The 16,774-nt window shown below is 22.9% G+C and overlaps 1 protein-coding gene across 1 annotated transcript in view; it reads right to left on the bottom strand.

The window, feature by feature from the left end:
* The window catches only part of LOC135929793 (mucin-22-like), a 52,454-nt gene that overhangs the window by 13,531 nt on the left and 22,149 nt on the right, over positions 1-16,774 (bottom strand). Inside the window, exons 19-39 of the mRNA XM_065466515.1 lie at positions 16,115-16,165; positions 15,664-15,714; positions 14,920-14,973; positions 14,528-14,578; positions 13,756-13,809; positions 13,338-13,394; positions 11,110-11,163; positions 10,519-10,560; positions 10,059-10,146; positions 9,023-9,188; positions 7,013-7,181; positions 6,930-6,944; positions 6,481-6,534; positions 6,148-6,201; positions 4,237-4,290; positions 3,741-3,794; positions 3,318-3,374; positions 2,829-2,879; positions 1,899-1,949; positions 1,493-1,546; positions 1,026-1,079 (exon numbers count right to left, since the gene is read on the bottom strand). Of these exons, the coding sequence (XP_065322587.1) occupies positions 1,026-1,079; positions 1,493-1,546; positions 1,899-1,949; positions 2,829-2,879; positions 3,318-3,374; positions 3,741-3,794; positions 4,237-4,290; positions 6,148-6,201; positions 6,481-6,534; positions 6,930-6,944; positions 7,013-7,181; positions 9,023-9,188; positions 10,059-10,146; positions 10,519-10,560; positions 11,110-11,163; positions 13,338-13,394; positions 13,756-13,809; positions 14,528-14,578; positions 14,920-14,973; positions 15,664-15,714; positions 16,115-16,165 (1,335 nt within the window). The remainder of the gene's footprint in view (positions 1-1,025; positions 1,080-1,492; positions 1,547-1,898; positions 1,950-2,828; positions 2,880-3,317; positions 3,375-3,740; positions 3,795-4,236; positions 4,291-6,147; positions 6,202-6,480; positions 6,535-6,929; positions 6,945-7,012; positions 7,182-9,022; positions 9,189-10,058; positions 10,147-10,518; positions 10,561-11,109; positions 11,164-13,337; positions 13,395-13,755; positions 13,810-14,527; positions 14,579-14,919; positions 14,974-15,663; positions 15,715-16,114; positions 16,166-16,774) is intronic.

Below are 16,774 nucleotides of genomic sequence, written 5' to 3'. Positions count from 1 at the left end.
TCCCTGAACTGAACCCGAACAGAACCCCCTTTTTACCTAAAACCGAACCAAACTCGGGCAAAAATGTTGAGTTCGCTAACAAAATATCTTAATTACTCCAGAAAGATATTATATTGTAGCTTTAGAATCAAAGTTCGCTACTTATAGATAGTTGTGAGGCAAGTTAAATTATACACATCTATTCATGCAAAATATTTACAAACATTAATTAAAATTCTAATATATCCACTATTTTTGTAATTTTATCAAAGAAATTTTTGAAAATTTTAATTTTATGCCAGAAATTTTGGTAATTCAGAAGTGTTATTCTTGACAATTTATAAAAAAGGATGATATAAATTTAAAATTAATCTTATTAAATTACTTTATAAAGTCGATCAGGTGTTACATCATAACGCATCTATATCAAATTTACTACTTTTTTTGCTTAGTTTTTCTACCCAAGTTTAGTAATTATAGGTACAAATTTTTGATCTAAGATACATTGCTAAAATTAATTATCAATTTGTATTAAATATAATTAATTCCCGAATTTTACGGCCGGCTAATTGCATTGATAAATGGGGTTACAGGAAACAATATTGGCTGAATAGCTTAATGTTTTACAGAATAACATTTTTTTAAATATGATGATAGATTTTTTAAATCAAACCAGATACTGAAACAGTTAATTCTCCAGATGTTTCAGTTCCAGTGGTACTATCTATTTATTTTTAAGTAAAAATTAAACAAATTACTAAGGGATTAACTTTTAGCAAATATTAGTGGTTTAACGGAGGTTTTTTATATTAAAAATTAATATCTATAAATTTAGGCCACAAATAAAAATATTTAAAATCTTCTTTGGGGCCAAGTTTCATTTAATTTTTTTAATATTCTTCAAAAAGAGAATTAAAAATTTATAAAAATATTTTAGTTAATATAACATCTATTTTAGATTTGGAAATTCATATGGAATATTACATTTATATAGTTTTTTTGACTGATTTATGATAAGAGATATATTTAATTTTTTAAATAATAACCAGATCCGGAAGGAGTTGTTTCCTTGGATGTTACAACAACTTTAGTCGTAGAATCTAATGATAAACATAAAAAATAATCAAAAAAAGATGTTATACAAAAAAAGGCGCTACAATTTAAAAATTATTAATATTAAAAAAAAGAATTAAACCCATAAAATGATTTTATAAAGTCTATCAGCTGTTAAATCGTATCTCAATCATTGCAAATTTACTTAATTTAGTTAGGTTTTTAAAGATCAACCAATTCTATACCTCACTCAAGCTTAATATAAGAAACTAATATTACTCCAGTATGAATTAATGTTATGAAAGATATATTACTAAATTTATTTGAATAACATTAATTCCTAAATTAGACGGTTAGATATCATTCAGTTTTAGGAAATATTGTTGGCCAAAAAATCTAATATTGAAAAAAAATAGAATAACCTTTTTTTAAAATATAATCATTAATTTAAAAATCAAACCAGATAAGGAAACAGTTGATTCTCCAGATGATTCGACTTCGGTACTATCTATTCCTATTTAAGTAAAGTTTAAACAAATTACTTAGGAATTACTATCATTTATTAGCAAATATATTTTTAATTAGGTATAACTAAAAAATAATCTATAAATAGAGGCCTTTACAAATAAAATTTATCTTTTATAAAATCTTCTTCGGCTCTAAGTTTTATTTGATTTTTGTAATGTTTTTCAAGGAGAGACTTAAAATTCAGAAAAGAAATTCAGTTAATGCAACAGATTTCTATTTAGATTTGGGAATTCATATCAATTATTATATTTATAAGTTTTTCGTCTGATTTATGTTGAAATCTATTTACTAAACTTTTGTTATGGAATATGAGATAAATTTATTTTTAAAATAATAACCAGATCCTGTAGGAGTTGTTTTCTTGCTAGTTACAACTTTAGTCGTAGAATCTAATTATAAGCATGAAAAATAAATTATATATGATTGTTATTTTGCAAATAATTTGATTATGATTAGATATTAATAATTAATTTTATACTCTTCCACAATAAAATAATTTCTTAATTACACCAGAAATCTACTATATCGTGTTGAATTAGAGTGGCTACTAAGAATATATAAAAGTGTGAGATATTTTAGTACAAGTTTAATAATCCACATCTATTAGTATAAAAATATTAGAGAAACATTTTTTTAAATTTAAAATTTAACCATTTTTGTCATGAGTTTTTATCAAGCATATTTCTTGAACTATTTTTTAATTTATCTGATATATTGTATAAATAAATGTATTCGTGATTGAAAATAAAATTCATTTAAAAGGTAAATAATTTTATTAGCTGCAAAAGTCTCTTCAGAAGGATTTAGGGGCCGATTAAAAATAAATTACATAGAAAAATACAATCTTAAGAATGGTGATTTATGTAGAATTTTGACTCATGAGGAAAAGTTTTAATTCATTTGATAAAATATTTGTTCCTAATTTCTCTTAAATGTTACAGATAGTTAAATATAAATTTGTCTCTTATTATCAATAAAAATAATAATTCAGTAAAAAAGATTTTCTATACTAAAATTTATCTATAAATTGAGACTTTTACAAAATATAAATACATAAAATCTTCTTCGGGGGTTTTATTTGATTTTTCAATGTTTCTATAGAGGACTTAAAATTTATAAATGAAATTCAGTTAATACAACTGATTCTATTTTTCACTTGGGAATTCATATTGAATATTACATTTATAAAGTTTTTTTTATCTGATTAAAGTGAAATTTATATAATAAACTTTTATTAAAGAATATGAGATATATTTAAAAATGATAACCAAATCCGAAAGGAGTTGTTTCCTTGGCTATTACACTAATAGTCGTAGAATCTAATGATAAACATAAGAAATAAATTAAATATGATTGTTATTTTGCAATTATTTTCCTAATAATTGAATATTTAGTATAAACTTTATACTACTCTTCCAAAGCAAAATAATTTTTTAATTATAACAAATTCTACTATATCGTATTAAGAAAAATTGTGAAGTATATAATTTGAGATAGTTTGATACAAGTTTAAAATAATCCACATCTATTCAATAAAAGTCTTAGTTTCAAATATAAATATCAACCATTTTTGTCAAGAATCTAATTTTATTAACTATACTTCAAGAAACAATTTTTTGGATGCGATACAAGAGATATCGATAGTATAAAATATTATTTGTGACAATTATACAAAAAAGGGACCACAATTTAAAAATTATCAATAAATTTAAACCCATTAAATACTTTTAAATATGATATTTAATTTAAAATCAAACCAGATACGGAATCCGTTGTTTCTCCAGATGATTCGGCTTCAATGGTACTATCTGTTCCTATTTAAATAAAATTTAAACAATTACTTAATAATCTACTATTATTGGAAATATATTTTAATTAACTATTAGTAGTATAAAAGAGGTTTTAACTACAAATAATATCAATATATATTGAGGCCTAATCAAATTAAAATAAATTTTTATTTTATCTTCTTTGGGTCCCAGCTATTTTTTGTTCTGATTTTCAAATAGGAGACTTAAAATTTGCAAAAGAAATTGTTTATAAATAGATTTTTCCATTTTACTATCGAAATTTAATATTGATCATTACATTTATATAGGTTTTCATCTGATTTTCATTTAAATTAATTTAAGAAAACCTTTAATAGGAAATGTGGATAATATTTATTTAAAAAAATTAACCAGATCCGAAAGGAGTTGTTTCCTTGGCTAATACGACAGGTTTAGTTGTATAATCTAGTGATAAAGAAATGGAAATTAAATGTTAAAATTTATTATTTGTAAATCAGGGTAGATTAAAAAAAATTCATGAACTCAAATAAGACCTTATAAATAAACCTCTACACATTTATATATTTTTTAAACCTACTGGAATTGAATTTGAATTTTATATATTAACTAGTTCAAAAATTTTTTGACAGATGATTTGTCCTTAATCTTTTTAAAATTTTATTGAAACAGCAAAATTATTATGAATAAATTTTATTTTTAAATACCTGGATAGGTCAAAAAATAGTAATAATCGAACACCGTTGTTAAAGAATATTTTTTTAACTCCTATCAAACCAAAAATAAATCATAGCTCTGAGCTATCTAAGATTTTATTCATTTCTGCTTTTAATTCAACCTTTTTTATGATTAAATATTTTATGAAAAAATATAATATAAAAATCATAACCAGATCCAGAAATAGTTGTTTTTTGCGATGGCGAGTCAGATTTAGTATCACATTCTATTGATAAATAAATACAATTAACTAATTATCTTATATATTATGAATAACTATATTGGTTTTAAAATAAAATTTATTTAAAAGGTAAATAATTTTATTAGCTACAAAAAGAGTCTCTTCAGAAGGATTTAAGGACCGATTAAATAACAAATCATACAGAAAAATTAAATAAATATGCTAGTGATTAATGTAGAATTTTGACTCTTGAAGAAATGTTTTAATTCATTTGGTAAAATATTTGTTCCTAAACCATTTCTCTTTAATATCACAGGTTTTTAAATAAATTAGTCTCTTATTAGCAATAAAAATAATTTACAGTTATAATTAGACCATTTAAACAAGCGCGTAGATGACATGGGGAAGAGATTGTAGCAATTTATTTAAAAAAATAGGTTTACATGAATTGTGAATTGAAAAGATATATTTCAAATAGGTTATATTTTTATTTTAAATTTTTTCAAAGATGTAAATTAATTTGAATATTTTTTCCATGTATTAATATTTTATTTATTTTATCCCGCGAAAAATTTAAAGTAAATTCGTATATTACTACAAGAAAATTTTATCAACCAAAAAATAATTTATTTCCTATTTGACAGAATTTCTAAAGTGAATAAAATCTTCAGATATCCAAAGACACAGCAGTTTACGATTATTTGTTCATGTGGTACAAGAAAGAAGAAAATTCAATAGACATGCCCTACAGGATGGAGCCTTCGACATCAAGCTGTTACAGCATTTTGAATCTAAAAACGTCTTTCTTGAGTTCTCTTAATTACGACAACTATTTCTGTGGAATGATGTAAATTACACAAGAATTTAATTAAATACTTTTCAAAAACATGGTATGGATTTGGTTGAGGTTATGAGAATCGTGAATATTATTATATTACAACTTAGAAAACTAAGGGATCATATCAAAATTCACGAGATTTATGAGATTGCTGACTGAGATCATAGCGAAATAATCTAATTTCGTAAGCCTCGAGTTCTACCTATAAAAACAAATCGTTCTAATAATAACGTGTACTCAATTGGGGATTTCATAAATAAACGTTTTCATTCCATTGGATACATTTTTCACTCGAATCAATGTGATTCATCTATGCCTTTAATAAGTTTACAAATACATTATATCCTCTGAACCTATTTGTATCATGCAAATATTCTTGTAAGATAAATATTTATTTGGAGTAAATTCATAATAAATTTTATTTATTAAGAACAATGGCGACATTATATTTTAAAAAATGAAGGATTTTTAGGTAATAACCAATATTTTAAAATATAAGAATTCAATAATCTTTTTTATAAATCTAAAATACTCATTCGAGTATCTCAAATATCAGAGAATATATTATAAGAGTTATTTTTATAATAAATATTTTAGAATTTAATTATATTTTTAAGGTATGATAGATGAGCATAGAAAAGTTTTCGGGAGAATATAATTAAAAAAATAATAAATAGTTTTATTAGAAGAATCTAAAAATGAGGAGAGATAAAATAATGACAACATTTTATCAACAAAATAAATATCGAAATGTATATTAGGACCAAATGAAGTTCAATTTTAAATAACTAGATAGATTTCGACTTTTAGGGATCAAAATGTTATCTTCTTTTAAATCTAACTTCCTCAAATCTTAATTTATATGTTTTTTATTTAAACGAAGGGAAAAAATAATATTTACAAATTTTCTATCTATAACAACTTTCCATATTTTATATGAGATCTCTTATTCTTTTAAAAGGTCATTGTGGCAATTTTTTTATCAAATCAAATCTTTAGAAAATATCAAGTTTAATATTTTATTCGAAAATAATAAATATATGAAATTATTTTCTAAAAGAAACCGTATCCAAAAGGAGTTGTTTCTTCAGTTTGTATAACAGTTTCAGTGGCATTTTCTATTGATAAATAAAGATTAATGAAAACGATGTCATTTTGCTATTAAATACTTTATAATTAATTATTAGTGGTATAAGAAAGGTTTTTATATATAAATTAAATCCTTAAGAAATGAAAAATATATTTTATTCAATGATCTTTATCTAGTGGTTTAATTACTTTTTTGTGATTATTTTTATTAAATAATATATTTATATAATGTTTATGATTAAACTAAAATTTATTTACTTAACTTGTAGTAAGAAATATGGTATAATTTAATTTTAATTATAATAAACCAGATCTATAATTAGTTGTTTTCCTGGATGTTACGAAACTTTTAGTAGTAGTATCTAGTGATATATAAATAAGAATTTATTATTTATAAAGGCTTATATTGTAAAAAATTTTAACCCATTGATTGGGTTAACAAAATAATTTCTTAATTATTCCATTAAAACAAAATCCTAGTTTTAGAGTTGAAGCCCGCGACATAGAAGATCATAAAACTTTGAGATAGCTTGATATAATTTAATAAATTCACAAATATTCTTAAAGAATGTTTTATAGAAACTTTTTTTTAAATTTAGATATATAGGCCATTTTTGTCATGAGTAAATATTAAATTTATTTTTCTATTAGTATAAACCTGATATTATATTCTTTATAAATACTGACGACATTTAGATATTGAATATAAATTTCTACTTTGTTGAAAATAAAAAACTGTGATTTTAATAAGTAATACCTGATGTGGTTTCATCTATCAATTTTATTTGTGATTATTAAAAATTATTAAGTATAATGCGACTAATTTATAATATAACATACCTTCGCACATCTTGAAAACAACTTTTAATTTATGCCTGTCTCCACTCAGTTCAAAATCACCTATTAGATAAGTAATAAATGAGTGAGGATAAGTTTTATTATTGAGTATTTTTCCATCGTTATCAATTTCTTCAACACTAACATCAATATCTTTCTGTACTGCTTCATTCTAAAAGAGTAATAATAACAAAAGAATATTAGTTTTGTTTCTAATCATAAAAAAAGGAAACAAATAGTAGGTATATTTTATATATATTAGGATCAATACCAATACCCTCATTTTCTATCATTAGTAACTTATTTTTGTAAAAGCAGGTTTTTAATATCCATTGTATTAGATAAATCATTTAAGCCTTTTTAATAAATATTTCTTTAGTATATTAAATAATAATTTGGAAAACTATACTAAAAATTGTTATTATATTCTCCAATTTCATCCATTTTCTAAATTTGGCATATAGATAGTCAGATTATCTCTGCGAAATGGTGCAATAAATTTATATATTATTTGGTTACATATCAATACTATAAAAATTTTGAAAAACACTATTATCTCCGCTAATATATTAGAGTAAAATTTTCCTAGCAAATACATTATCGAAGCGAGTAGCGAATATATTATCTCAAATATATTACTTCGAATTTATTGCGCATATATCACGAAAACATTATTGCGAATGCAATTACTAATATATTATCGCGAATGCATTATCGCAAATAAATTGCTGCAATTGCATCAGAAATAAAATTTGGTGAAAAATTCTGGACTTTAATATAATTATCCAAAATAAAAAAAAACGTAAATTAGGCCGAGTCTCTATTAAATTTAAAAACGGTTTAAACTTACTAAATAAGTTAGAGTAAAGCATTGGAAAATTTTATGAATGTCTTTAGAACCAGCAAACAAATTATGTGATCCGCACACCCAAAAGATAACAAAATTATAGTTTCCAAATATTTTAAAAATAAAAAAATCTATTTTAAAAAAAGTTAAAAGTAGCAAAAAATATTTAATGCTTTATATTAATTGTATCAATAATTTGTCAAATATAAAGAAATTTATAAATAAAAGACTATCTCAATCGCGGGAAGATTACTCTTATTACATTCGTGTAATGCACTTGCGATAATGCATTTGAGATAACATATTTTCTAAAATTCCATCGCTATAACGCATTTGCTCTAAAGAATCGCGATAATTTTTTCACGATAATGTGTTTGTTGTAATATTTCTCTTTAATGAAATTGCGTTAATATATTCGCGGTAATGCATCTGCAATAATGTATTTGCGATTGTCTTCGCTGCAGTGCATTCGCTATAATGCATTTACTGAAATATCTTTTCGTGGAAAAAGTCTTGCGGTATAGACAAGATACGTTATTGTTTATATTCTGATAATAAATTAAATAGGTGAATGAAATTAAAAATGAAACTATAGAATTAATAAGTGCCAATAATAGGTTAATTATATATTTGGTATAAATCAATAATTAGTATTACTAATATTCCGCCGATGTATGGAATAAGACATATCGCCTCCACACTGCCATTATAAATAAAGACGAATCTGCAGAGCTGAAGGATAGATTGAGAAAAAGGAGAACCAAATTTTACCCTTAACTAAAAATAAATATAATCAATTATTAAAATATTTTTAAATTTTTTAAAAACTATTAATTTAGATATAATATTAATGACTTATGAGAGCTTTTCTTGAAAGTAGATCAAAGAGATCATTTATAAAAATTATTTTAACAAGTCAAAACAGAGTAGTATTTATTATCTATTACATATTATTAAAATAAAAACCACATTACTTAAATATATGAAATTATAAAATCAATAGCTTTTATACAAAATGAATACCTCACTATTCAACAAATGAGCCTTTCATTTATCAGGGAAGTATTGTATTAAATATTTACTTAAATAATTCTAACATTTTTCTAATATATTAAGACTTGTCTTTTTAATGTAAAAACACCTGATTATAATATATTATGTATTACATTGCTATCAATGCTACGATTTAAAGATTGTCTTTCTAGCCAAAGAATTTGTTCTTCGGCTACATGGGATATTCTCGTTGAATTGTCTTTTTTTATAAAAATATCGTTTCCATCAACGTTCCATATTATTAGATCATCAACTCTTTCCAAGTAAATTATCTGGGGACTATATAAAACATGATATTTTAAATTAAAAAAAATTTATAAATTTTAATTTGCGATATGATTGAAAAGAATAATTTTATAAAACTCTTTGTTTTCTTTACAGTTACAATATAGATATATAACATCTAACATTGATTTATTATATATATTATATTGTGGTTTGGAATTCATGGATTTTTGAATACTCTAATTTCAAAATCATTTATGGAGGGCAATTTTAGTATTACAGTATGTATAAAGTGTCCTTAATGTGGATAATTTGCCGTGTATTTTTTGAATACTACTAATTTATATAAAGTTTTAAACTAAATTCTTTATATAAAATTAAATAATTGTAATGCAAAAATTGGGTGATATATATAGGTAAGGACCCTACACATTCTGAAATAAATTTCCGATCAGATCAATTTTTTTTTAAAAAAGTCCTCTGTAAATGATCCTTTATTAGGAAATTCTTAATTCTCCTGTTATCGTCTGATTATAAAATAAACTTTTAAAAATTTAAATAGAAAATTGGATATCTTAATTATATATATCAAACTATATATATATAGTTAGTTTGACATATTTAATAAACGAAAATGTAAAACATATTTTAAAATTTTGAATTTAAATATCATATCACTTAACAAAAATTGAAATTTTTTTTTAAACTCATTTAAATGGTCAGTAATTGATGAATTTAAAAAAATATTCAGATTAAAGTGTAAAGCTGGAAATTATTTAAATTTATTATGTGTACTTAGTAGATTATTTAAACAGGGGTACTCAATTTGGTTGTGATTTTATTTACATTTAATCACTAACCCATTTGGGACATTTAAAATTTGAAAAATAATTAATAAAGATTATATTAATATAAATATATTACAATGTATCAGGAATTTTAGGTTCATTGAAGAATTGATGTATGTTATAATCACCACTTTTTTTCACTACGTTGCACATATCTTTGGAAACTTTATATATAAATTATATCAAACAAAATATAGAATAATATTATATAAAATCCTCATTGAAAATCATTAAAATCATATTGATATAATGAATACTATTATAAGAGTAATATATATTTACAATTTAGTTAAACCTGAATAAAGCCCTATACAAACATTAATATTCGAATTTTTCAAGTTAAACTATTAAAAAGAATATAGTCGCTCTAGCATTGAAAATCGCCAAATAGTGTATTTATTGTTTAATTAATTTATTATTATAAGAATAATAATAATGTTAGAAATAATTGCATCAAGCCAATATTAATAGAAATTATTATAATCTTCTAGGGGTATTCTATCTATCATAACATAATATCGCATAATCCTTTATACTTGGCGAAGTTGTAGTAAATTCTGAAGATTGATCTGACCAACCTTTTATATTATAAAAATATAAACTATAATTTTTAATAATGATCATTGAAAGAACACTGATAAGAGAGAGTTCTTAACGTCTCACATTTCCCTATAATTTTCAATATACCAAACACCTCTTAGCATTAAATAATAATTGAAATAATAAGCATTTATTATCAAATCATGGTATGAAAAATACTGATAGATAATATATAGTTGGTTTATTTAACCTTTTTTTGTCAATTTTTAGTAGGCAAAAAAAAATGAATCTAGTCGTAGCTAAAAACTATCGACTCAGACTCAGGTCTTCTAAAATATATGTCAACTTGGAAGATAGCATAAATAATTAACTCGCGCCTAAATTCTTAGAAACTTTTTTTAATATGTTCTTCTATATTGAGTCTAATTAACTTATATAAATAAACTACTAAATTTATAAAATAAATTTATTTAATACAACAGATATCCATTTTACAATAAAGATTTTATTGAATAACACATTTATATAGCTTTTCTTCTCAGTTATATTACAATATCTTTACTAATATGATATATTTAAAAATAAACCAGATCCGAAAGGAGTTGTTTTATTTCCTCTAACGTCTGTTATAGTAGTAGTATCTAGTGATAACAAATAAATTAAATATGACTGTATATTTTGCAAATAAGTTTAACTAATGCTCTTAAGCAATATCGATAGGGTGCTACCCTTTCAAGAAAAAAGAACGCCACTTATTACTTGTTTTAAAAGTAATAACGCTTTATTTTTCTTTTGAGTAGAGGTAATGTAAACTTTACTCATTTAATATTTTCTTAAATATAGAATTTTTTATTTATTATATATTTTTTTAAATTTTATAAATAATTTAAGCCGAGTTTTTAATCCAGATCAGCCACAACTTTGTTTTCATTTTATTTATTACATTTTTGTTGCTGAAATTCCTACATTAATCTAATTAATATTGAATCTAGATTTTTTAATTTTATATTCTCTAATATTATAATTACTTTTATAAAGAATATCTCAATACACTTATTTCTTTAAATGAAGAAAATTTACTCTGCTCTGGCCCAGTATAAAACATTAATTAGACAAATAAAAGATATGGGCACCAAGTCAAGTGTAGATTATGCCCTAATTCAAACCTCTACTTTTAGTAGCTCAAATATAAAAAGCATATGAAGGTAAAAATATGGATTCAGAATAAATTTTGATACTGAAATTTTTATTTGATAAGGATCTGAATGAAGATAAGGATAATCTAATAAGAATTTTTGGAAATAAATAACATTCCTTAAATATTTTTTTATTAATTTCATCCAAATGAAAATTTTATTTATTAAATAAAATACAACCTTTCCACCTGGGATCGTTTCTAAATAAATTGCTGAAAAGTGAATCTCGCTTATATCTCCTAGAAAATTTTAAAGTAATACAGAATAATATTAATAGATGCTAGGGAAAAAACATTTATATTTAAATTGAGTTTGGAAATAATTTTAAAAACTTACCCTCTTTTTAAAAAACGCAATTTAACAAGTGCTTGCTTACTTAGCATTTTAATATTATTTTTAATATTACTTTTAAAATTTTCTAGGAGAATCACCAATTTTTTGTTTTGATTTTAGCGACTTAGAAGGGGAACCTCCCATCCTCCGCACCAGTTAAGTGTGTTTAGCACATCGAAAGCTGTGTTAAGCTTATATGATTAAATGTTTAAAAATCTATCTTATAATTTATTATTTTTTTATAATTTTATTCTTAGTGTATTGATAAAAAGATAGATAAAAAGGAAGTTTATATATAATATTTAGTATTTTTTAAGTAATGAGTAACGCGTTACTTTTTAAAAATAGATAATACGCGTTCCATTTTCACTGATAACGCGTATAGGCAACGCGTTATGTTCCTTTTTAGAACATATGAGTTACTTATAACGCGTTTCTTTTTTGAAGTAACGTTTACAGCATACTTTTACTAATGATTAGCAGATAGTAATGAATTGTATGTTGCTCTTGACTAACAAAATAATTTCATAATTACACCAGAAAAATATAATAATGCAGCATCAGAGTTTAGGTATCCTAAACTTTGAGATAGTTTATAGAATTTTCTTCTTATAAGGTTATTTTTGCCAGATTTATAGCTTGATAAATATGAATTTAATAACTCTTCCATAAAAATATAATATTATAATTACAACAGAAAAACATTATAACGCCGCTTTAGAGTTAAGCGTGCTACATAGAAATTCTTAAAATTTGAAATAGTTTGATATTATTCCACTTCTATTAGTATAAAATTGTTTACAAAAACCTTTTTGCCATTAGTTTACAAAAAAAAAATTTTGAGAAATTATTTTTAAATGCGATGGCAAGCTGGTAGTTGAAAAATGTTATTTTTGAAAATCTATAACAAAAGGCATTAAAATTTAAAAATTATTAAACCCATAAAATAATTCTATGAAGTAGATCAGCTATTAAATAATATGAAATTCATTGAAAGATAACTTATTTTCTTTTAGATTTTTAGAAAACATATACCCCATACAAGCTTAATAATATTATCTACACATTTTCCAGTAGGAATCAATGTTATTCAATGTCATTGTCAAAGATAAATTGCTTAAATTAGGAACTAATTTGGGTTATATAACAATAACATTAATTACTCCAAGGTTAGCTTTAACCTAGAACGAGGTTAGAGGATATAATATTGGCCAAAAGTTTTAATGTGTAAAAAATATAGAATAATTTTTTTTTTTTAAATATGATTATAAATTTAAAAATCAAACCAGATATGGAAACAGTTGATTCTCCAGACGATTCAGATTCTATGGTACTATCTACTCCTATTTAAGTAAAATTTAAACAAATTACGAAAGTGTTTGTTACTATCATTTATTAGCAAATATATTTCAATATAATATTGGTTGTATAGAAGATTTATACTATAAATATTTTATATAAACTGAGGTCTTAACAAATAAAAAACATATTTTTTAATCAATCTTTGGGGTTGAAGCTATAATATTATATGTAGTGTGTTTTAAGGAGGGTAGTTAAAATTTGTAAAAGAAATTTCGTTTATCAACAAATTTACATTTTAAAATTGGGATTTCGTATTGAATAATACATTTATATTATGTTTCTATTGAATTAAATTAAAATATCTTAAAGAAAATAGGAGATATATTTAATTTTTAAAATAACCAGATCCAAAAGGAGTTGTATTCATGGCTGTTATAACAGGTTTAATTGTAGTGTCTAGTGATAAACAAATAGATAAACAAAAAATATGATGGTTATTTTGTAAATGCTTCTCCTATTGATTAGATGCTAATAATAAATTTTATGTTACTTTTGCATTACAAAAAAACTTTTTAATTACTCTAAAATAATACTATATAGTAGCTTTGGAATTAAAGTGTGAAACATAGAAGTATATAAATTTATAGGTAGTTGTGATGCAAGTAAATAATCTATATTCATTTGCACAAAATATTCAATAGAAACATGATAATCATTTTTGTATTGAGTCTAATTTTATCAAAGAGATTTTAGAAAATTTTAAACGCGATGCTCGAAATTTTGGTAGTTCAAAAATGTTATTTTAGACAACTAAAAAAAGACGCTACAATTGTAAAATTATTTAAACTCAATAAATTAATTTACAAAATCGATCAGCCGTTAAATCATATCGCTTCTATTGCAAATTTACTACTTTGGTTATCTAGTTTTTAAAAATTCAACTCATTATCATATCCCATCTAAGCTTAATAAATGTAACTACAAATTTTCTCGCAATTGGAATTAATGTTATCATATGTATAATATCAAAGATGTGTCGTTAAATTAGTAATCAATATGCATTAAATAAAATTAAATCCCGAATTCGACGGTTTTTCAATTGCATTGAGCTAAATGCGATTAAGGGAAATAATATTGGCCGTATTAAATATGATAATAAATTTAAATATTAAACCAGATATTGAAACAGTTGATTCTCCGGAAGATTCATCTCCAATTGTACTCTCTATTAAAATAAAAATTAAACAAATTACTAAAGGATTTCTATCATATTTTAGCAAATATATTTCTAAATATAAAAGAGGTTTTTTATACTTAAAAATAATATCTATAAATTGAGGCTTATATAAATAAAAAAATATATAAAATCTTCTTCGGGGCTAAGTTTTATTTGATTTTCATTTTGGTAATGTTTTTCAAGAAGAGGACAAATTTATAAAGATTCAGTTAATACAACAGATTTTTATTTTATACCTGGGAATTGGTTTTTTATCTGATTATGGTGAACATTATTTACTAAGCATTTAGTAAGAAATATGAGATTTATTTAATTTTTAAAGTAATAACCAGATCCGAAAGGAGTTGTTTCCTTGGCTGCTACGACAAGTTTAGTGGTAGAATCTAATGATAAACATAAAAATTAAATTAAATATAATGGTTATTATGCAAATATTTTTGCTAATAATTAGATATTAAGCATAAACCTTATAATACTCTTCCACAGTAAAATAATTCATTAATTACACCAAAAATATACTATATCGGACTTAGATAAAGTGTGCTACATAGAAGGATATAAAAGTGAAATAGTTAATAAAATTTTATAATCCACATCTATTAGTATGAAAATATTAGAAAACTATTATTTTAAATTTAATATCAACATTTTTGCCATGAGTATAATTTTATTAACCATATTTCAAAAAACAATTTTCGGATGTGATACAAGAGATATTGGTGGTTGTAAATATTATTTTTGACAATTATCCAAAAAAAGGCAATACTAAAAATTATATAAAAAAAATAAATTAAACTTATGATTTTACAGAGTCAATAAGTTCATAAATTTATTTTATTTTTATAATTTTAGATTAATATAAGTAACTAGAAATTCAATATAGGAATTAATGTTTTTAAATATACACGTCTAAGATACATTGTTAAAATTAGTAACCATTTAAATAACATTAATTCCAAATACGACAGTTAGCTAAATTGAGCTTAGCACTGTTTAAGAAATAATATTGGCCGAAAAGTTTAATTTAAAAAATATATAGATTTAGAATATGATTATTAATTTGAAAATCATACCAGATATGGAGACAGTTGATTTTCCAGATGATTCGACTTCAATGGTACTATCTATTCCTATTTATGTAAAATTTGTTAAAATAGTGCTACTATAATTTATTAGCAAATAATTAAATATTAGTTTTGTATAAATGTTTTAACTATAAATAATATCTATAAATTGAGGCCTTCACAAATTAAAAATATTATTTTCATTCAATCTTCTTGGCTCCCAGTTTTATTTTTTCTGTAGCGATTTTCCACAAAGAGATTTTTAAATTTGCAAAAGAAATTCAGTTAATACAACTGTCATTTTAAACAAAATCTTGAGACTTGTGTAATCTTATTTTGAAATCTTAATTTAAATAGGCTAAATCGAGCGATACAACACTAGTTACTACTGATTTAAATTAAAATTTTATTAGATTTTTAGTAGAAAATATGTGATATATTAAATTTTAAAAATAATGACCAGATCCATAATGTGTTGTTTCGGCTGTTACGACAAGCTTAGTGGTAGAATCTAGTGATACAAATAATAAATAAAATAAATATGATGGTTATTTTGTAAATACTTCTCCTATTGATTAGATGCTAATAATAAATTTTATGGTTCTCTTCCATAAAAAAACAATTTCATAATTACACCATTATAATAATATATCGTAGCTTTAAGGTTTTGCACTACAAGTAAGTTTATTAAATTTTAAGGTAGTTTGATACAAGTCTAATAATGCATTTATTCCTAAACTTTTAAACTTTTTCTTAATTTAAAAAATCGGCCATTTTGTCATGAGTCCTTTATCAAATAAATTTTGAGAAACTATTTTCAGATGCGATTTCAGAGGTTGGTGAAGGAATTCTATTTTTGACAACTTCCAAAATTATGCACTGTTTAAAACATGCTCAATTGATTAATGTTCATCATAATTAATTGAATTAAGCTTTTTATATAAAATTTTTTTTTTTATATTTACTTGTTATAAATTAGATTTTATAAAATGTTTAAACGAGATAAATTTTTTATATAATATAATGTGCAATCATAATGACAATTAAAAAATTATTAAAATATAATAGTAATTTTACTCATTAAATAAATTTCGAACGTCAATGATCTGTTAAATTATAT

This window comes from Gordionus sp. m RMFG-2023, chromosome 1 (genome assembly GCF_954871325.1).
Source record: "Gordionus sp. m RMFG-2023 chromosome 1, tfGorSpeb1-WG-v2, whole genome shotgun sequence".
NCBI classification, from domain to species: Eukaryota; Metazoa; Nematomorpha; class Gordioida; order Chordodea; family Parachordodidae; genus Gordionus; species Gordionus sp. m RMFG-2023.
Note: the sequence above shows the minus strand (reverse complement) of the source record. Positions and strands in the feature narration are given on the sequence as shown.